This window comes from Natator depressus, chromosome 4, assembly GCF_965152275.1.
Source record: "Natator depressus isolate rNatDep1 chromosome 4, rNatDep2.hap1, whole genome shotgun sequence".
Lineage (NCBI taxonomy): Eukaryota > Metazoa > Chordata > Testudines > Cheloniidae > Natator > Natator depressus.
Genome location: NC_134237.1, coordinates 14,584,901 through 14,606,702, shown reverse-complemented (window position 1 = coordinate 14,606,702; position 21,802 = coordinate 14,584,901). Strand labels below are relative to the sequence as shown.

The window sequence follows — 21,802 nt, the reverse complement described above, 5'->3', positions numbered from 1 at the left end:
TCGGTGACAGCAGCCAAACGGCAGGCAGGTCACGGCCCATGAAGGGCACGGGCAGCTTTGAGAAATCATCCGCCCCGGTCATCCTTTGGAGCAGCTCCTCTCCCCGCCCCGGGGTAGCGGTGTCTGCTAACGAGAACATACACAACCACCACGTTTAACAGCTTCTATAGAAGCCTGTTGATTTCTTCCCAGTTAAAGCCTAAGGGCCTTTTCTCAGAAGGGGTGACATCATCAATACATTGGGCTTTGGAGTTTTAGTTTTAGCCGATAAAACACCTCCAATTAAAAAAATGAAATCAGTGTTTGTTCAATAAACCCCAGAAATGGTGACTTGCAGCTAAGGGCTTGTCTACACAGAGCAGTAATGTGGACTACGGGGAGTGTCCGTGGTGTGTAATGTGCACTAATATAATTAATTGGTCTGTGTAGACCCTGCTGGTGCGCACTACAGATTGCCTCGTGTGGGTTAACGTAGTGCTGTTTGAAACAGTGCTATGTTACAGTGCAATAGGGAGCACTACAGAGATTACTCATGACTGTGCTATACACTGTAATGTCTGGAATAGAGCTTACTCAGGACAGTATACACAAAGAGCAAAATCCTGATTTTTGGACACCTACATAAAACTCACAAGTTGCTTAAAACTATACCCTGAAAAACAGAAGCCCTGTCAATCCAATAATGGCACCCATTAAACATGTCACTGCACTTCCCGTTAGCGCTGTGCGTGCTCCATGTTATGGAACTAATTTGTGTTGTGGACTTCATCCCTCTGCCGCACCATTTGGAGTGACGTGCAGAGAAAGACCCCTTATTCACACACAAGACTTCTGTGGGCATATGGCAGTTTTATTGTGATGCACTTCAGTAATCATTAATTTCCCTGCTCTTTATGGCAGGAACATGTAACTCTGGCATACCAGTCAGAGCCACTGACTGCTTGTTTGCCCCTGCCCTTCCATAACGATCTTTCTGCCTCCCCTAATGGACAGATGAAGTGCCCGCTGGTGCTTGTCTGAGGGGGAGTTTAGTCATAGGCGTAGTTTGACTTTTACATTTGGGGTGGGGCTCGGGTGACCAGATAACAAGTGTGAAAAATGGGGGTGGGGGGTAATAGGCACCTATATAAGAAAAAGCCCCGAATATCAGGACTGTCCCTATAAAATCGGGACATCTGGTCACCCTAGGTGGGGCTGCTCCAGTCAGGCCTATGGGGCTCTGTGTGTGTGTGTGTGTTGGGGTGGGGGAACAATTCCATGCCTGCTCACAAGGGGGCCATTTCACATTTTGGGGTGTGGGGGAGGGGCACAACTTTCACCGTGATTCCGGGGGCTACTTAGGCAACTGCAAACTCTAGTGTTTTTGCAGATAACTTACAAATCTCTGACAGGAGGATGGTATCGAATTCTTATCTCAACAAAGAAAATTAAATAAAGATTAGACCCCCTCAGCTCTAATACTAACATGGGCTGACATCTTGTAGCAAGTCACTTATGGGACACTGGTTAGGTTTAAAATTGTAATGTCTATTCTTACTCAGATACGCTTACTGAAGTCAGAAGGGACCAGCGTGATCATCTAGTCTGACCTCCTGCACCTTGCAGGCCACAGAACCTCCTCCACCCGCTCCTATAATCGACCCCTAGCCTCTGGCTGAGTTACTGACGTCCTCAAATCATGGGTTAAAGACTTCAGGTTACAGAGAATCCACCATTTACACTAGTTTAAAACCCCCATGGTCTCTGCCAATCTGACCTGGGGGAAAATTCCTTTCTGAACCCAACTATAAAGACCAGTTAGACCCTGAGCATGTGGGCAAGACCCATCAGGCAGATACCTAGGAAAGAATTCTCTGTAGTAACTCCCTATCTAGTGTCCCAACTCCAGCCATTTGAGATATTTGCTGCAGGCAGTTGCCGATGGTCCACACACCATTGTAGGCAGTCCTGTCCTACCGGCCCCTCCATAAACTTATCAAGCTCTGTCTTGAAGCCAGTTAGGTTTTTTGCCCCCACTGCTCCCCTTGGGAGGCTGTTCCAGAATTTCACTCCTCCAATGGTTTAGAAACATTCATCTAATTTCAAGCCTAAACTTGCTGATGGCCCGTTTATATATATTCGTTCTGGGGCCTACATTGATGTTTAATTTAAGTAACTCCTCTCCCTCCCTGGTATTTAGCACTCTGATGTATTTATAGAGAGCAATCATCTCTCTCTCCTCAGCCTTCTATTCGTTAGACTAAACAAGCCACATTCTTTGAGTATCGTCTCAGAAGATAGGATGATCTGAGGAATGGAAAACCTAGTAGCCCGTCTCTGCACATGTTCCAGTTTGAATTCATCTTTCTTAAACATGGGAGTCCAGAATTGCACACAATACTCCAGACAAGGTCTCACTAGTGCCTTGTATAATGGTACTACGCTTGCCTGTCTCTACTGGAAATACCTCGCCTGATACCTCCCAGGACTGCATTAGCCTTTTTCACGAGCGCATCACATTGATGGCTCATAGGCATCCTGTGATCACTCAATACACCCAGGTCTTTCTCCTCCTCCTCCTGTCGCTTCCAGATGATAAATTCCCAGCTTATAGCAAGTTTCAGAGTAGCAGCCGTGTTAGTCTGTATTCGCAAAAAGAAAAGGAGTACTTGTGGCACCTTAGAGACTAACCAATTTATTGGTTAGTCTCTAAGGTGCCACAAGTACTCCTTTTCTTTTAGCTTATAGCAAGACTTCTTGCTGTTAGTCCCTAAATGCATGACCTTGCACTTTGCACTATTAAATCTCATCCCATTTCTATTACTCCAGTTTACAAGGTCATCCAGATCTTCTTGTATTATATTCCGGCCCTCTTTGGTATTGGCAATACCTCCCAACTTTGTGGCATCTGCAAATTTTATTAGCGCACTCACACTTTTTGTGCCAAGGTCAGTAATAAAAATGGTAAATAAGGTTGGCCCCCCAAGACTGATCCCTGAGGAACTCCACTAGTAACCTCCCTCCAGTATGACAGGTTGTAGTCTCCCCTTTAACTAATTCCTTATCCACTTTTCAGTTCTCATATTAATCCCCATCTTCTCCCCTTTAACTAATAATTTCTCATTTGGAACTGTATCAGCTGCCTCACTGGCAGCCAGGTAGATGAGATCTACTGCATTTCCTTTGCCTAAAAATCAGTCATCTTCTCAAAGAAAGCTATTAGTAACTTTGTTATTTTAGGCTACTTACTTTTGGCAGTTCACCAAGCTTATCCTAACAGCCCTTTCTTATCTTAATCGACACTAATCACTCTGTTTATAAACAAAATTCTGACTCCCTGTCTCAGGGGCGCAAGCTGGGAGCAGCCTCCAGTCTCCTCTGCAGAACTCATTACATTGCACGCTCAGGCTGCCTGCCTGAGGCTTGCAGTTTGCGGGGGGGGGTGGGGGGTGGGGAGGGGGGAACGCCCTCCTATGCCCACCCCCGCAAACTCCACCTATGATTTCAGTCTGCAGTTCCTGTGTTCTGCTGAGCTGGCAGATGCCACGAGCCCTGGGGTCACCTGCTGGCACCTTTCCTTGTTCTGGTTCCCTAATAAGGTGAAAACTGACCAATGGGTGGCAGTGTCTGACTGAGATAGAAAAGCCATACAGGGATTCAGTTTTAATCCATCAGTTCTCAAATGGAAAGGATGCCCCTCTTTTATAATGCACGGATTGGCTAAATTGCTTCATGCTATCAATTGAAGAGACAACGGAAAGTGGAATGGGAGTTAAGAGATGGATCAGATTAGCATCATGGGTGGAAATACTATATGGCCCAGTCCCTTCCCCAATGCTAATCAATGTCCCAGGGTAGGTGAATATTAACTTTTAAGCTATTGCCTGTTTCTGCCAAAATATCAGCAGTGAAATACCGACATTTTACATTTCCATTATTAGGCTTAAGTAAATAAGATAAACAAGACTTTTTGTACAGTATCCTCAGTCCTTTAACAGAGCAATAGCTTCCCAGAAAAGTCATGTCAAGAAAGAAACATCTCATAGAATTGGATTAGTGTAATACAAGCTTGTACATCAGTTTCAGCAAATTAGCTTTTTCAGGCTCTTATCCAAAATATAACAGAAAGCTTAGAACAGGGGTGGGCAAACTTTTTGGCTGCAGGGCCACATCTGGGTGGGGAAATTGTATGCAGGGCCATGAATGGAGGGCCAGGGTGTGGGAGGGAGTGCGATGTGCAGGAAGGGGCTCAGGGCAAGGGGTTGGGGTGCAGGAAGGGGTGCAGCAGGGGCTCGCTGCTTACCAGGAACGGCTCCGGGATGGTAGCGGTGCACAGCGAGGCTAAGGCAGACTCCCTGCCTGTCCTGGCCCCGCGCTGCTCCCAGAAGCGGCCAGCATCATGTCCCTGAGGCCCCTGGGGGAGGCCGGTACCTCCCCCGAAGCTCCCATTGGCCACGGTTCCCCATTCCTGGCCAATGGGAGCTGTGGGGTAAGGGCTGCGCATGGAGCCCTCTGCCTCTTCACAGGGGCCACAGTGCCGGCAGCGTGGGGCTGGCAATCCCACGGGCCAGATCCAAAGCCCTGATGAGCCAGATCCGGCCCCGTAAGTGCAGTGTCCCTGCTCCTCCTTCCCAGCACTTCCCGCCCCCTGCTGCCTAACAGCTGTTTGGAGGTGCTTAGGACTTTCTGGGAGGGAGAGGGAGGAGCAGGGATGCGGCACGCTCAGGACAGGAGGTGGAGAAGAGGCAGGGCAGGGGCGGGAACTTGGGGGAAGGGGTGGAATGGGGGTGGGGTAAGGGCGGTGCAGGGGCAGGAAGAGGCGGGGTCGGGGCGGGGGGGGGGGTCGAGCAGCCACCAGGCAGTGGGGAAGTCGGCGCCCAAGGGCTGTAGTTTGCCCACCCCTGGCTTAGAACAAGCAAGCTGTGCAATTAAGAATCCATGCATCCTCGCTGTCAGCCACACATGATGTATATGGTACCAATTTATTTTGGAGAGGCAGGACTCTTGCTACTGGCCTGATCGACCCTGGAATTTCACTATGTGCTGCTTTAGGTGCATAGTTCACTTTAAAAGTCACATTTTCACCACCCTGTGGTTATTTATTATTTGTACTGGAATAGCACCTAGCACCCTCAGCCATGGACCAGGACCTCATTGTGCAAGGCGCTGTACGAATTGCAGAGGACTTTGCCAAAACTCCAGCGACTCATCAGAACTAGATTAAAAGGATGATGCAATTATTGTAAACCATGAGCTTTAATTGAATTGCACTTGCTTCATAGCACACACACGAAGAGTACATGATAAAAAGTTAAAAGATTACAATCTGTTCAAAAAATACTTTGCACTGAAAGTGCTTCACATTTATTCCAACAATGGTGGAAAGGGCCCTTTAAGATATTTAAAATTTACTAGCAAGCAAAGAACAAGGCAGGGATTAATGTTTGGGAAGTTTTGAAGATGTATCACGGAAAAAGGACACTGAGGAATCAAAGGCATGATCATTACAAAATGGCTCACTACACATTCTTATGGCAGAAGCCATAATACTTGGTAAACGTTAGTCCATTTATTTCAAGAAACCGAAGTGGTATTCTTGTAGTTGGTTTGATTTGATATTACTCTTCCATGACTCATGATGCATGAGGCAGCACATTGAAACACTGAACAAGAAATCTGACTAATGGAAAACCAGCTCGAGAGGGAAGCAGTCGCTAGCAACAGTTGCTGTTTGTTTAGAAAGAATAATTCTGTGGGCTGAGCAAGACAAAGGTAAGAGGAAGCAAAAGCAAAATTAGGAAACAATCAGGTTTGTGCCCTCCATCCTTTTGCCTCCTAAAGTTGTTTAATCTTCTATTCTTTGAGTGAGGAAGCTGTTTGTTCCTTTCTGTAAGGGGAAAACAAGAAAAGTAAATGCAGAGAAAATGCGTGGGCTGTTACAGCTATACTACTTGACCTTGTGAAAAATCGCTTAATCTCTGTGCCTTGTTTTCCAGATGGGGGAATAAAGATGGTCTCAAACTTTATTTAGGACCTGTCTTAATTATGTGAAAACACAAACCAAGTAATTGTGATAATTATCATGCACACAGAGCTTTTCATCCATGGCTATCCATTGATTGGATATAAACAAGAAATGGGACAAGCTGCAGTTAGAGCTAGATAATTGTACAAGGGCTAAGGGAAAAAAGAGTAACATCTCTCATTTGAAAATAGACAGTCCCTTTCCTGACTGGACTTTGTTCAGCTTTATCACTAACGATCAACTTTGTCCTAAAATGGCCCAATCGATTAGATAACATTGTTTCAGCAGACTTTGCCTGACAATTTTCGTCATTAAATGTGAGAGTTTACGTTACTGGTGTAATGCTTTGTATTTTAATACTCAAGAGTCAGGAACTGAGAATTATACTCACAGTATCCTTTATCTTAACCATGTTGTACATCTTCTAGATTTTATATTGAACAAAAGCCATAACATTTTAAAGATCCAAAAGTAAATGCTCAAAAATCAGGAAGGGAAATATCCCTGTTAAATGTTAGATCATTAAGGGTTGGGTTTTCAAAAGCCTTCAGCATTGGCTTAAATCTGCTCCCACTGGAAAAAAGTTCATAAGTCAATTTTTTTTAAAGGAAAAATTCACAGCTATTAGCTTTGAGCTTAAAAACCTAACTGGTTGCAAAGCCAATTAAGTATTAATATGCAGTTTACAAGCGGTTGTTCTGACTTCCCCAAAGTTACCATTTTAATTAATTTTTCTAATAATAAAAGAATGAGTGTAGTCCTCAGTGTAGACAGATGGTTTTGTGGTTAGAGCACTCACCTGGGACTCCAAATCCTGGTTCTACTATATACTTGCTTATGCAATTTAACAAAGGTCACACACAATGAGATAAAGGGCTTTCATGAGTCAATGTTCTAACCTGGTTACAGCTGCGAAACTAGTACTTCCTTACTTTACAGGATGTAGTAAAGTTAAATTAATTTGATGTTCCTGAGCACTCAGATATCACACTGATAGGGACATGGAAATATCCAGAGAGAATAGCCAACCAGAAAGCTTGATTTGTAGAGTTGGGCAAATAAATTTCTTGAAGTTTAAGTGGGGATATTATTTTTGCTGTTCTATTAATTAAAAATGACCAGATGAATCTTGCTCAAACTTTCCAGGATAATTTCTTTCCTGGCTGAGACCAAGCAATGGACTGCAGGCAGGAAGGGGCATTTTTCAGAGAAGTATGAGCATGGTAAGACAGAGGGTTAGAATAAAAATTCAAATATAACCATAACTAGAGCTTGTGCACTCAAACTGTTGTATAACAGAGCATTAACTTAAATGAGGCAGCTTCATACAGTCAGGCTTCAAGATAAGGTCTCTTTAGTCTGATCTGCTACAACTCAGAGGGCAGTTCGGCAAACTAACTGCATGAGTAGTTCTTACTCATGCACATAGTACCATTGATGTCAGACTACGCATGAGTAACGGTTGTAGGAATGGGTCCTATTACAGGCAAATAATATAAATGAGACTTACTGGTTATGTAACTTAGTCAGAAATTTCTGCATCCAGGGGGCCTTGGGATGCACGCACAGTTTCTGCCCTGTTTTTAGTTTGAGTCTGAAAAACAAGCAGAGTTTAAGCTTTCATTAAATACTGTGCTTTCTTCAAATCATTATTAGCAGCAATAGCCATCCCTCAAACAGCCAACTTATGGAGCAGACTTCAAAATACTGAGAATGTGGAGGAATGGGCAAATAGAAGTATTTCTGCATCACACGAGGACGAGTACAAGTTTTCAATTGTTCAAAGCAAAACAAAATTTCAGATTTAACTCGTAGCACATGTGATCAGTAGACACCTCTTTTAAAGCCCCGACTCTGCAAAGTCTATGAGACAACTTGCAGTTACACATGTATAAATTCACACATGCCTTATCAGGGCCCAAAAGTAGGGATTTTTAAACATAACACATAACTGGGCAATCAAGATCATTTGTGTGATTGAAGGAGGGAGATCACTGGACTGATGCAAGTTCTAGCACATGTATTTCTACAAATAAAATAAATCCCACTCCTTTGAAATAACTAGCTAGGAGCACATTTTAAAAGTGTTGGATGCTTTGGTCACACAGGAGCAGCACACAAAGCTGTAGGTGTTTCTCTAGAAAACAGAAGGGACCAAACAAATACTTTCTCTAGTCCTCAGTCTCAAACTTTGTCTCAGAGAAAATGGGACCTGGCTCCCTGTTATTAGTCTGACAAAACCAACACCTGATCAAGAAGCTCTTTCCAAACCAAATCCTAGTCACTCATTCTCATCTCCACTCTAAAGTGTACCCATAGTTCTATGGTCTCAGAAGTGGGCTAGAAATCAAGTGACCTCAAGCTGTTTGGGGAAATTTCCAGTACTTCCTGGATCCGTATAGGCTAAGAATAGCACAAGTGTAATTCCTTGTGGTATTTTGGTTCTTCCACTTCCAGTCTGGGCCAAAGAACAGGAAGTGCAGAAGCACATGAAGTTAAAAACAACAAAATTAAAAAATTTCAGCATTTAACACGTGTTTGATTTGAATCTGTCCTTACTACGCCGGAACCCGTTCGCCCAGCTGGGGAAAAAAAAAAAAAGTTCAAGGATGTAGTTAAGCCAAGACGACTTTATACTTGATTTTCCCCTGAGTGGTAAGTCAATCCTGTGACTTTGGGTATTAAAACCTATTCTTTGTATATTGTTCATATAAATACAAAAAGCGACCCAGTATATAGCTAGGTTGTTAGATGGAAGCTGAAATGTAAAGGTCTATACTGCATCAGTGTATCTAATTGTAAGTGTAATTGCTGCCCTCTTCATAACTGAAGTAGAGTCTTGGTGCATCGAGGCTAGTTAAAAGTTAAAAGCAATTTATGCCACTTACATAATTTCTGTGGTTCGGCAGGCACCCCCAAAAGGAATGATCTCAATACTTTCATATCTTCTTGGCGCTATAAAGTCTGAAGTCTGCTTTGTGCATCTGCAGCTCTTATAGGAACCGTTGGTTTCTAGGATAGCTGTGAAGCAAAAATTCATCGAATTAGATATAATTCAGGGATAGCAATAGAGTAGATATCTTACAGTTAGCTAGTGAGACAGAGAAATCCTTGCTGTCTAGTACGTTATTAATGGAGTTTTAGCCACAACTAATGGAAATAATTATTATCCCTTGTATTTCTAAAGCCCCTTCCATCGGAGGGTCTCAATGCACTGTACTGACTAATGCATTAGTCCTTGCAGTACTCCCGTAAGGTAGGTGGTATTATCCCTATTTTACACATGGGAAATTGAGGCACAGAGGGTTAGCATCTGTTGTAGCCTTATTAAAACAAATGAGGTAATTGGAGGAGTAAGGTACTATGCAACATGAGTAAGGGCCAGATTTTTAAAAGTATTTAATGATAATATTAATTTCAATGGGAATTTGGTGCTTTTGAAAAATCCACTAGGTGCCTTTCTGCATCTTTAGGTGCATCTTTTAATTAGCGTTACACTAGTGCCTAGAGGTCTCAACGGAGAGCAGGTTCCCATTGCGCTAGGTGCTGTACATACGCATAACAGACAGTCTCTTCCCCCTCTCTTGTTGTTTATGTGGCTTGTAAGTTTTTGAGGCAGAGAAGCACAGGGAGGTGAAGTGACTTGCCCAAGGTCACACAATAGGTGTCAGAGCTGGGAACAGAACCCAGGTCTCCAGACTCCTTGAGCAGTGCCTGGTCTGCTGGACCACACACTGCAAATCTGATGAGAGAAAACCATTTTTAATGATTACCTTACTCTTTCAAGAGGAGTGACTGTAACTCCTCCTGCCCCGTCAAGAAATGAAAGTACTTACCTGCATAAACCGAGTGACAGATCACCAGCAGAGAGACCAGCAGAAGAGCAGTGTGGGATCTCATTCTGGCTAGAGTTGTCAGTTGACCTCTCAGCAGCAAGTTCAATCTCAAAGTTTGTCTGAGGCTTTTGGTGGAGAAAAGGTTCCTATTTATTTGGGAGGTTCACAGTGTGGCAAGATCAGCAGGATTCTATTTTTAGAAATCAAAGCCGAGAAATGGCATCATCGTTTTTCACGGGCTGCTACCCAGGCATTCCCCTGAGACTAATTGCTGAATTTGCAATATTGTTGATACAAATCAGCAGAAGGAATGAATATACATTTTGCTGATTTTAGAATCAGCTAAACAGTAGGGGAAAACATTGCATAATGGAAGAAAACCCAAATGACTTTCCTTACATGAGATATTCTTGGTAATATTTCACCCCAGTGTTTACACCTAATAATCTTTATTGGTTTTATGTAATAGTGTCTCCACATGCTTAAGTATTTTATAACCCTACAATAAATATCTGGTCTACTTCTCTGTATTTTACAGTACCAAGCAAAATGCTGACAGACATCTCCTGTCCTGAAGTCCTTCTAGTCAGACTCAGACATTACAATTCGCACTATGTAGAACTGGTGAAGCACACATTCAATGGATTAAAAAATGGCTAATTGGCCTATCTCACAGTTAATGGGGAATCATCCCTAAATGGTGGTGTTTCTAGCAGGATTCTGCAGGGTTCGTCCTGCTGCTATTCACCATTATCTATGATCTGGAAGTAAATATAAAGTCACTGCTGATAAAATTTGCGGATGACAGACTGGTGGCATGGTGTATAACAATGAGGGTAGTCAGAGTGATCTGGCTTGCTTAGTGACTTGGGCTCACACAAAGTGCGTATAAATATAGCCAAATGTAAAAGTTATGCACCTAGGAACAATCAGGGCAGGCCAGACCTACTGACCGGGAGACTGTACGTTGGAACGTGGTGTTAGGGGTCAAAGTGGCCAAGCAGCTGAACGGGAGCTCCCCGTGTAATGCTGTGGCAGGAAGCTGATGTAAGCCATGGATGTCGAATCAGGGGACCGGTGAGCGGGAAGGCGATTTCACCTCCGTACACAATGCTGGCGGCAGATGTTGGAATGGCGCAACCAGTTTGGGTGCCATGGTTTAGAAAGAGGTTGAAAAAAATAGAGGGTGCAGAAACGAGCCACAAAAATAAACGGAGGGTGGGAGAAAACACCCTGCAAAGAGATTTAAAGAGCTCCAGCTGTTTACCTGGTACACTGTACGAACTGAGAGGTGGCTTGGTAGGTCCCTTCGTGAGGCGAGAATACTGGGTACTGAAGGGCTCGAGAATCTCGCAGAGAAATGTAACCACCACCAAAGGCTGGGAGCTGAAGCTAGACACATTCAAATGAGCAATGAGGCAAAAAAAGTAACCGTGAGGATGATGAACCATTGGAACACACTGCCAAGGGAAGTGGTGGTTTCTCCACCTCCTGATGTCTTCAGGTTCAGACTGGATGCCCTCCTGGAAGGAAGGGCACATAAGTTATTGAGTCTGTACAGGGATAATTGGGTGAAACTTAATGGCTGTGGGATTCAGGAGGTCAGACTTGATCTAATGGTCTCTTTTAGCCCTAAAATCTATTCAGTAACCTCTAGAATGTGACTAACATTAATATTCAGTTGTATGCGTCTCCTATTTGGGATCCTTCTCAAAGCCCCACCTCCTGGAGTCACGTGGTGAAGGGCAGGACTCGGCAGCCAAGGTGTCCCTCCTAGTTCACCTTATGTTCCTAAAATCTCATCCTTCAGGGCTTCAGACAGTCATCTATAAGGAAAACTTCTTCTCAACTGCCCCCACTCCAATGCGTTCGTGGGTTTGTCCTCTGATGCATCAAAGGATAGCTACAGCTGGAGGTGGGACTATGTATAGGGTGGGCTAGTGCTGTCAGGTGGTAACTGAGAATTCAGTCTGCTGGCTTGGTAGGTCTTTCTCACTTGCTCAGGGTCTAACTGATCATCGCATTTGGGATCAGGAAGGAATCTTTCCCCAGGTCAGATTCGCAGAGGCCTGGGGATTTTTTTGCCTTCCATTGCCGTGTGGGGCATGGGTCACTTGTTTGGGTATCCCACTAAATCGGTTTCCTGCCACTGCCTGGGGCATTGATGCATGTCAGTCCTTCCTCTTCTCTGCCTGTAACACAGTCCCCTGAGGGCTGTAATACTTTGGTCTAATTCTGGTGGTTGCGTTTGGCGGTATTTAGTGACCTGTGACATAGGAGGTCAGACTAAATGAGCTGATGGTTCCTTCTGGCCTTAGATTAGATTCATAAAGTTACTTGTGTGAGTCCCTTGCTGTAGTATCTGAGTGCCTCTGTCCTTAATGGTTTTGCCCTCACAATACCCCCATGACGGAGGGACATGCTATTGTCCCCATTGCAGTGATACAGAATGGAGATGGAGAGAGACCGAGTGGCATGTCCAATATCACTCAGGCACAGCAGGGATTTGAACCCCCATCTCACTGGTAGTAGGCTCCTCCCCTAACCACTGGGCCATCTTTTGTCAGCTTACTTTTCTTTAAAAAGTTTCTAGCCCCTCATGATTTCTTGGAGAAAAGTTTGAAAAGTGACCCCTCAACTCTCAAACCAGGAGGCCATTAAAAAATCCCCAGAGATACATTGCAGAATGTTAATTTTAAGCCAGGTTCATGATCTGGTTGGGATGGTGGGGGGCAACTCGTGCTATTTCAATGTGCAGGAAGCATAGCAACAGCTTGACCAAAGAACCTTAAGCCAGCCAGCAGGGTGCCAGGAAAAGTGGCGGACTTGGCAGGATGGGGTCAAACGCTCGAACTCATCATAGCGGCCAATTTATGCCAACTGATGGTGGGCTCAGTCTAGTTCCTTGTGTAGAGGTGTGCACATCACAAGCTATCAACTCATTTCAGAGCCTGCTAGGGCTTAAATACTCCAGGAATCTAACTTCCCAGGAACTTCTTACAGGAGGCAGACCCAGGTGCTAATGACTTGTGGATGCCAATGAAATAGGCTGGTTTTTGAACAGAAGCCTGTGGATTTATGGTAAAATGATGAGAAAGGAAAACACTCATTGGGAAATATATTACAAAGTATGTGATTTTACACACACGGAAATATTATATATGGAACTACATGGCTTGTAACCCTCCTAATTCCAAGGATGCATCATTGTATGTGTTAGTGGTGGCACAGTGTTCATTTCACACCCTACTTTGTGAGGAGGGATCTGCTAACAACATCATGACCATCAACTAGAAAAATATCAAGGTTTCCAGGAAAGGAGCCCAACTCTGCAGGTTTCTGAGGACACTGATTAGAATACTCCTTACCACTGTCACTGCATCCCTTGCTGGCCAACTGAAGCCTTAAAAATGGTGCGTTGAAAAAGCACAAATGCCTTGCCAGCCGTGTCCAGTTTTGAATAGGTCCTGCTGAATCCCTCAGTGTTTCCCTTGAACCTTTAAAATTTGCACTAAATAAGGGATGATCTCTCTACTGCAGGAGCACACATAATTAACTTCTCGTCTCTGCCACGTGGGTGGGTTTCTCGTGTTTGCCCATCTTTAATAGCAGTCAGATGTAGACCCTTCACCCACTATTGGAAGAACCTGAAATAGTCTGTTTTATTTTACGTCCTTCTTGCTTGTCTAATATCCCAGAAAATCAGCTTTAACTGTGCAAATGTTGAGAGCTGTCTTTCATTCCCTACAATTTGGGGTAAAGAGGGGGAAGCTTTAATACTGATTTCAACCTGTATATCATGCTGTCACTACTACATTGTTTCATGCTACATGCCTATCGGGAGCTAATGGCAAAGTGGTCTCAATGAACAGCAAAGCAGAGCTGTGCGAGTGATATATAACAGTAGAAAGCAAAACTGGATTTTAACAAATCCTTACAACACTGTTGATCAACTATCACAGAGCTCTCAGTTGGCCAAGTTTGGAAACTAACAGATTCTTGTCATCCTTACACAGATGGACTTCCCTCTCCTACCATTTGGAGGTCTGTCTACACAAGAACTACAGGATTGGATTACAGTTAGCATATTTCACAGCTGGGTAACCCCAAAACAGTGTTCTGAATTGTCATCATCTCCCTCATCAGACTGGGAACACCCACACTGGAATCAGTGGCTCATGTGTTTTGGAGTAAAGAAGAGGTTGCAGGTCTGGAAGTGACAACACTACATGGTGCACAGTAGATGTATAGATTCCCAAATGCATAAGTAAGTGTTTGGTTTCTTGGTTGTGATGAAAGTGAATAACAAAGAAATATTCACAAGATGGAGCAGATTAGTCTGACTCATGAAAAGACTAGGTCAGCATTGATCAGATTATGACTATGCTGTATTAGTATCCTTAAAATGAACCCAAACTTTAGATAATGAAGAATTTATGTTATTGTCTAAAATAAATAGGAAAATGGGTTTCCCAAAAATATTTAATTAAATATTGAAATACAATATTTGTTAGCATTTTGATAGGTCTTTTAAAAATGTGATCTTAGCTCAGAGGACTTAAATTCAAACCCACTGTACATTTCACTAGAGAAAGTTGTCCTTTCACAACTGTGTGTCACTGCTCACCACTTTTACTCAGCATCAGGGAATTATTTAAGTGTCCACCATTTAACTGAGATCTACACAGACATAAGTCTGAGAAGATGAACGCAGACTCAAGGCAGCCCCAGCTAAATGGCCAGCTATTGATGGACTCAAATGGAGACAAAAATCAGAACAAAACACAAACACTTGCTCAGAGAATTTTCAGACTAATAGTCTTATTAAAATGTTTGATGACTGTTAATGGCTGGTGTGGTTGGACCACGTGAGGAGGCCTCTGATTCCTGCAAGTTATCACATCACTGTACTAAAATCACTGCACTTAATTGGTTAATTTCTATGTGATTCACTACATTCTGCTGAATGGATTCAGAACAGTGCACTTGTGTCATAGGCCCCATCATGCTAACAGATTTGCCCACAGCTCAAGATTTGAAGCAGAAGGATCTGGGTTCAGACTACAAGCCTGCCTTGCGGTTCTGAATGGTGCTTCTGCAGAATCATCATGTATATCATGGTACTGCCCAAAGTCCGCAGATGAAGCATGGGGCCTCATCGTACGGTCCCTGCCCTGAACAATTTAAATTTAAAGACGAGATGCAGTAAGTGAGTAGACAGGGACAGGAATGAAAAAGGGGGGTTACACTGATGAGATGATTGTAGAATGATGTGCAGAACAGAGTGGTTTCAAGTCATGTAAATGGGTTTGTTTTTTTTTTTTAAATTAATTCACCATTTAAATAAAACCACAAAGCACTGTCATCTCCCACAATTCCCACCCCTCTCTTGCCAGAGAACGTGAGTGCTCACCCATTGGTTTTGCATGCTAAAAGTTGGGGCCTCAGACAAGCTTAACAGTTTTACCCCACTGTACATGACAGCACAAAAAAGAATTTGATGAGGATTTACCTGAGCAATTTCCCAGTTCCTTCAGAATTTAATAGTTTGAACAAGAGCCTCACGGTTGGTGCTTATATAGCACCCTATAGAATTTAACAATTATATCCCTGCCACAGGCTGGGGCAAAAGAACCTCTCACAAGGCTCTCATGCACTATGAAATTCCATAGGGTTTCGGAGTAATTTGTATAGAACCACATAGGGCTCATTCTTAAATTGTCAGCCTTTTTTATAAAGCAACTGTGACGTAGGGTTGAAGTAGAGGACATGGGTGTGCGTGTGAAGCTGCCCCCAATTTGGGAGGGAATTGAATTTGGTCTCCTCACCCCCCTGCATTGGTTCCCCCAAAGCCTGTGTGCAGGGAGGGATGGGAGTTAGCCTTTTCATCCTCTGAGCAGTCTCAGTATTTGGATTCACGCAGGGTTCAGAGCCTGAAGATTCTTCTCTTCAATGAGGGCCTAACTCTGTCTGCCTTTAATGAGCATAGTCAGTGAACATTAACCCCCCAGCGACTAGTCAAACCTTGAGCAATGGCCTGAGGGGAGGCTACATTTGGAAAAGCCCCACCAGCAGTCAGCTTTCTTGGTTTAAAAATAGGGAGTAAGTGTGGTAAACTGAAACAGCACTTGCTCATTTCTCCCCCATTCTTATTTATATAAACACAGTACGTTGGCTTAAGAAAATCTCAACAAAGCCATCTGCTTCCTTTGTGTTGTGATAAGACTTTCTTTGGAATGTCCCCCCTGGCTGCAAAACTGCTATCTCTAAAAACCGTGACCCTTGTGTGTGCATCAAAATTTCTCTTCCTCGATTTGCACTGCAAGCAGAAAAAGTCTGACATCAGCATAACAGAAAGCTGTATCCTCACCATGTCACTTAAGGCTCTTAACATCTTCTTAGAATCTGAACTTAAAAGGAGTATTTAATATTGGTAAGTGTTAGAACAGTTTAGCTGTTTAGCTGCAGGAGATACAGTAGTGTTTTCAATGACGAGCCTGTTGTGTGTGATCAGGAGGAGATAGTTAGCATGTAAAGTGTTCAAAGCACTGTCCAGAGTTTAACTAAGCCTCACAACACTGCTGTGAAGGAGAGGAGTCTAAGTATTCCACCCATTTTACAGAAAGGTAAACAGACCGAAGTGGCTTGCCCAATGCCATACAGCAAGTCAGTGACAAAGACCGGTTTGGCTCACAGGTGTGGGAGACAGAAGGTCCAGTGCTTTTTCCTCCACAGTCCTTTTACCTGGAGAAGTAGCACACCGGTCTCGTAAGACCAAAATTAGAAATAGATATGTCCTTTCCTTGGAAGGATTTAAAGTTAGTGAATAATCCACCTCTTAAAAATTGATTCCCTGAGAGAAGAGTTTGGAACATTTAAAAAAATGAGCAAGCAACTGTGCCTCCCACTGGAAGGCTCAATAAATAAGTTACTGTGAGCACTGAATGGGGCGCAAGATACCAACCCTCGTATATGCTTGCTCTAGGATAGATTGAAGAGATACAGCGTATCAGCATATGAGAAAACACTAGACACAGGGTTTCCTTGTGTTTAAGCACATACCCTGGAATTCAACACTTCTATCCTTTAGACCTTTGCTATGAAGGACTTCGAATGACTGTTAAAAGTGATTGCTAGATATTGGTCTTTATGCATCTTTTCACCCATGTGTCTGTTACTCTGATGGGCCCAAAATATTAGCTTTCCTCTCCAATATCATTCTTGGGCCAGCCATGCTTCTGTCTGGCCTCTTCCCGCCTTTCCATCCTAGCTTCACTGTAGGTTGGATATTAGGAAAAACTTTTTCACTAGGAGGGTGGTGAAACACTGGAATGCGTTACCTAGGGAGGTGGTGGAATCTCCTTCCTTAGATATTTTTAAGGTCAGGCTTGACAAAGCCCTGGCTGGGATGATTTAGTTGGGGATTGGTCCTGCTTTGAGCAGGGGGTTGGACTAGATGACCTCCTGAGGTCCCTTCCAACCCTGATATTCTATGATTCTACCTTTCATGGATAGTTTAACCTTTCACCCTGTATTAGGGAACCACAGCAGGTAGTGCTCACTAAAGTTAATTCCCCTCTGTGACCCGGTGGTACGTAGGGCAGCCCTCACTGGAAATGCCAAGGTCAGGGCAGGCTGCAAGGGAGAGCAGATACTCCCAAGACTGGCGAGTAATACTGAAGTTAAACTCCCGAACCAGGTCACAAACTGTGCTTCTGATCCCCCAACCTCGTTATCAAGAAGCAAAAAGAAATCACACCGCCCCCTTTATTGCATTCCAGCTCTCTGGCTCCCAATCCGCACCTAGGTCCAGTGCAGGGAGAAGTTATTTTAAACACTGCTCACATATACAAAGTGTTCTTCTGACCCCAAAGGGTCAGCCATGTTACCGGGACAGCATAGATTTGGATCTTACCCAAAATACCACACTGCCAGCCAATCCTTTAGTGTCTAAAATTAAAGGTTTATTATAAAGAAGAAAAAAAAGAAAAAGAACAAGAGAGAGTTGTTAAATGAAAAAGCAATCAAATACATACAGAGACCTCAAAGTCCATATATCAGGTTCTTAGCAGTTTAGATGAGTTTGCTGGTTTGAAAGTCCTTTTGGAACTCATCCACAGCTTGGATGGGTCATTCAGTCCTTTGTTCAGAGCTTCAGTTTGTAGCAAAGTTTGGAAATACAGATATATCCTACATATCTATGAGTCATCATAGAAAGGTGATACAAACATATAAACAAGATCATATTTAGCAAATTATAAATTTTCCACTGATACCTTACACTGTATATCTGGAAAGAGTGATTGCGCTTTTATAATATTGGGATCAACAATGTCATAAAATGTCTCCCATACGCCATACAGCGTCACACCTTCCGATGAAATTCAGACAGACAGACAGAGACAGACAGAGTGTGTGTGTGTGATCAGCATAACCAGGACATTTTGAGGTAAGGCTGAAACAGGTTTAATCCTCTGTCCCCCTTCCTTCTGCCCAGACAGACAGACAGCAGTTTTGAGGTGTACAGGGGAAGGAAGAGGAATCGGTCATGGCTCCGATTTCAGCCCAGGGTCTGGAATACAGATTGTGGAGCTGTTTTGTGTTCTGCCAGTGGTTCAGAGGAAACTCCCAGGCCTTCCAACCTCTGCATAGTTCCTCACACAGCCGCTTTAGTGGTCTCTGCGCGGGCAGGGAGCTGAGCTGATGGTGCACACTCAATTTCCTCGCTGACATGAATGCGGTGGACAAGAACTTTGTACTTCAGTTTCAGTGGCAAGCGAACTGGAGTTTGATAATGACTGCAATAAGAAAGGCCCCTGCTACAAATGTCATCTTGGTTTCAGTCGCCACCACACGCCCCATACACAGAGTGGAACATGTCTACATGTATCATTTACCGAGGTACCATTTGCTCTTTAAACCACACTGAACCCTCTGCGCCACAGCTGGAAAAGTTTATGTTCTCAGGGTTTGTTTTTTTTATTTGTTTGAGTTATGTTTGCTCTAAAAAAAATTTTAAAAAAATTCAGCCTCCTGCTCATAAATGTAAAGCAACATAGGTATTGCAGCATGGGATTTTCAAAAGTACCTAGAGGAGTTAGGTGCCCAACTTCTATGAGGCTTGCCTTCCTCAGTTGCCTTTAAGCATCCTTCCCCCAGCTACTGGTGGATTTCACATGCCTTCTGGTGATGTTAATTTAGATTTGTATCTGCACTTCTTGAAAGCTATCAGGTGTGAGGCTAGGGTGACCAGATAGCAAATGTGAAAAATTGAGACAAGGGGTGGGGGGGTAATAGGCGCCTATATAAGAAAAAGCCCTGAATATCGGGACAGTCCCTATAAAATCGAGACATCTGGTCACCCTATGGGAGTCCCTGATAATTAAAACTGTTATCAGAGATCTCCTCTGCTAGGGAAGGAAGAAGGTGGCAAACCCATAATTCCACTAAGTTCTACATTGGCCATCCTTCCACTTAGCGCATCATGTTGCAGAAATAGAGGATATTTTGTCAAAATGAGGCAATGTTCCAGAAACATAATATCGCTAACTCCTCACCACAGGAGGTTAATGGGTTTTGAACCGGGCACCTTCCTGAACTGAAACACAGACCTCTACCACCTGAAGGAGTAACTGTTAGCTGGCAGCAGGAGTAGGAGGTTATCATAATGAAAGTCTGAATGGCACAGAGGGTAACACACACGGTTGTATTTTCAATCATTGGTGGATTTCCTGTATACCAGCAAATACACACATGAAAACTTGTTTTCACAGTTTGGCTACTTATCAGCTCTCCATTTCCTACAGATGCTACAGTACTGCCTCTCTCATGCCTAACTAACAGCTACCTGGCAGCCTCCCTTTGTCACCTTCAGATGCTAGATTCACTCTCCCTCCAGCTGCCTCATGGGATTATCTTGATCAGCTCGAGTTGGCCAAACAACGTGTAAGACAATTGCTGTCAGAGAGAGGGCTTAAGACTAAGGGATAGATTCACAGAGGCACTTCAGCCTCTAAATCATTTAGGCACCTGCACAAAAGACAGCCAGGAAACAGGGTGAGCAGGAGCAAGAGACAGACCCTGTCAGGGAGACAGCGGGCAGACTAGATAGAGAGAGAAGTGGTAGGTTGGCTGGTCAGGGATGGGGAGTGGGTTAGTGGGGCAGAGTGGAGGTCAGGGACAGCTGAGATAGCCCGAAAAGGTGGGGAAGGGGAACCACAGATAGTCAGGGCTGGGAGGTGGGGTACCAGTGGGCTTGACCCTGGGGAGGGAGAGGCTGGAGAGCAGGCTACAGTAAATATGAATCAATGTCTTTGTGGTGCAGCAGCTCCTATTGTTGCAGGCGGACGACCAGCAGTGGAAGGCCCCAGGGGGAGCCACAGGCCCACCCCCATGCCTCAGTTTCCTGGGGAATCTCAGAGTGGATCTGCATGCTGCACCATTATGTAGGCAAGAAACAGAGAAAGCAAGAGGGCAAACTCCAGCTGATGGCACACTACGGCTGAACCTCTGACGCACCTGTATCCTCTTCCAGGGGATGCCAGGAGCAGGGCCCACCGTGGGGCGGTTTCCAAGGCAGCAGTATGTTCGGAAAGAGTCAGCTGCCATAGGGGGCGACAGTTATTTCAACCAAGACTTCTTGAGCAAGTTTCATCCTATAGCCAGGTGTAGCAGGGTCCCCTTTGCTCCTGTCTCTGCTCCGCTCCAAAAACCACTTAGAGACCCTCAGTTTCAGCAGTCACTGGTGCAGTTTATTTACTGGGTGCGATCCCACCACCTTCTCCATGCAGCTTGGGGTTCTCAGCCTTGAGAACTCCTTAGCCTCTGCATCCAGAAGGGAAGAGCTACCCCCTCCTTCCCTTCTCTGGCTTCCCCCCTGCTTCCTTCCTCTGGGCCTGTATATAGCCCCAGGCTAATTGGGCTGGCAGCTGTTTCCCCTTTGCTAATCAGGTACAGGTGTGTCTAGCCAGCTCCAGTTTACCTCCCTGTATTGGAGTTAGCGTGACAGAGGGCTGACTCAGGAGTCCCTGCCCAGCACACTGTCACACAGCCCTGTTCTTGGGGAGCCAATCGGGGGCCCAAGAACGAGCATCCTTTGCCAGCCCGCACTGGCTTCATTATCCATCTGGATAAGCAAAACCATTCCCTCCTGTGTGCACCTGTCGAGCAGACCCAGATCTGGACACCTCTTTGATGAAGGATCCAGCAGAGCAGATGCTGGACAGCAGTAGCTCACTCCCAAAGAGCAGATCTCAGGGTGTAGTCTCTGCCTGTGTGGCTGTTGGGGTGAGGACATGCCTGGTACAGGCAGGGTCTAACATCTACAGGTTCAACTAGGATGCCATCCACAACCCATGCTTCATCACTCAGGAGGACCTCTGTGCCAGAGCCCACAGGAGCCACACTATACCAGTGCGGTATGGATCAGTGCTGGCCACATTGACCGCCAGCTCTTTCCAGAGGATCACCCCCCAGACCACCAGCATCAGTCAGGCCACTGCCTCCAGGGTCTTAGACCAGTTCCTGGGGGGCCATCATAAAAGACAACAACATGGACTACATCCAGTTCCTTACCAGCCCAGCCACCCAAAGGAGGAATGTGCTGGAGGTCTACTGTGCCTCACGCTGCCCATCGGTACTGGGAGAGGTTGATGGCACAGGCCGGGTACCCATTCATACACCAACAGGCACCAAACCTGTGATGAACATGATGGCAGTGCGACAGTTGGATGAAATTCATTATCCTTGTGGGCAGATTCCCAGGGTCCCAGTCCAGCCTCGGTAACTGCTTTGTCCAAGGGGAAGTCCCCTCTCCATCACTCATATCACCAATCCCACCTTATGGCCTGGCACATCCCCACTTCTCCCCATCCACAGCCCACCACCATCCATCACGGTGCAACCTTACCACAACAACTATAATATATAATGGAGCTGAATGAGCTTTTCTGCCACAGGTCCC

The 21,802-nt window shown here is 44.6% G+C and overlaps 1 protein-coding gene across 1 annotated transcript; it reads right to left on the bottom strand.

Moving 5' to 3' along the window:
* Positions 1–5,810: 5,810 nt before the first annotated feature.
* Positions 5,811–9,944, bottom strand: LOC141985756 (C-X-C motif chemokine 13-like). The gene is made up of 4 exons (XM_074949947.1): positions 9,841–9,944; positions 8,893–9,025; positions 7,515–7,598; positions 5,811–5,866 (listed from the first exon to the last, which is right to left on the bottom strand). The coding sequence occupies exons 1-4, from the start codon at positions 9,902–9,904 to the stop codon at positions 5,833–5,835; spliced, it is 315 nt and encodes a 104-aa protein (XP_074806048.1). The 5' UTR covers positions 9,905–9,944; the 3' UTR covers positions 5,811–5,832.
* Positions 9,945–21,802: the final 11,858 nt, after the last annotated feature.

Excerpts from the sequence above, each read along its gene's own strand:
- LOC141985756 (XM_074949947.1), bottom strand. The coding sequence starts at position 9,904 with ATGAGATCCCACACTGCTCTTCTGCTGGTCTCTCTGCTGGTGATCTGT. Across the intron at positions 9,026-9,840 it reads CTGTCACTCGGTTTATGCAG|CTATCCTAGAAACCAACGGT; the intron begins GTAAGTACTTTC and ends TTTGCTTCACAG. Across the intron at positions 7,599-8,892 it reads TGCCGAACCACAGAAATTAT|ACTCAAACTAAAAACAGGGC; the intron begins GTAAGTGGCATA and ends CTTGTTTTTCAG.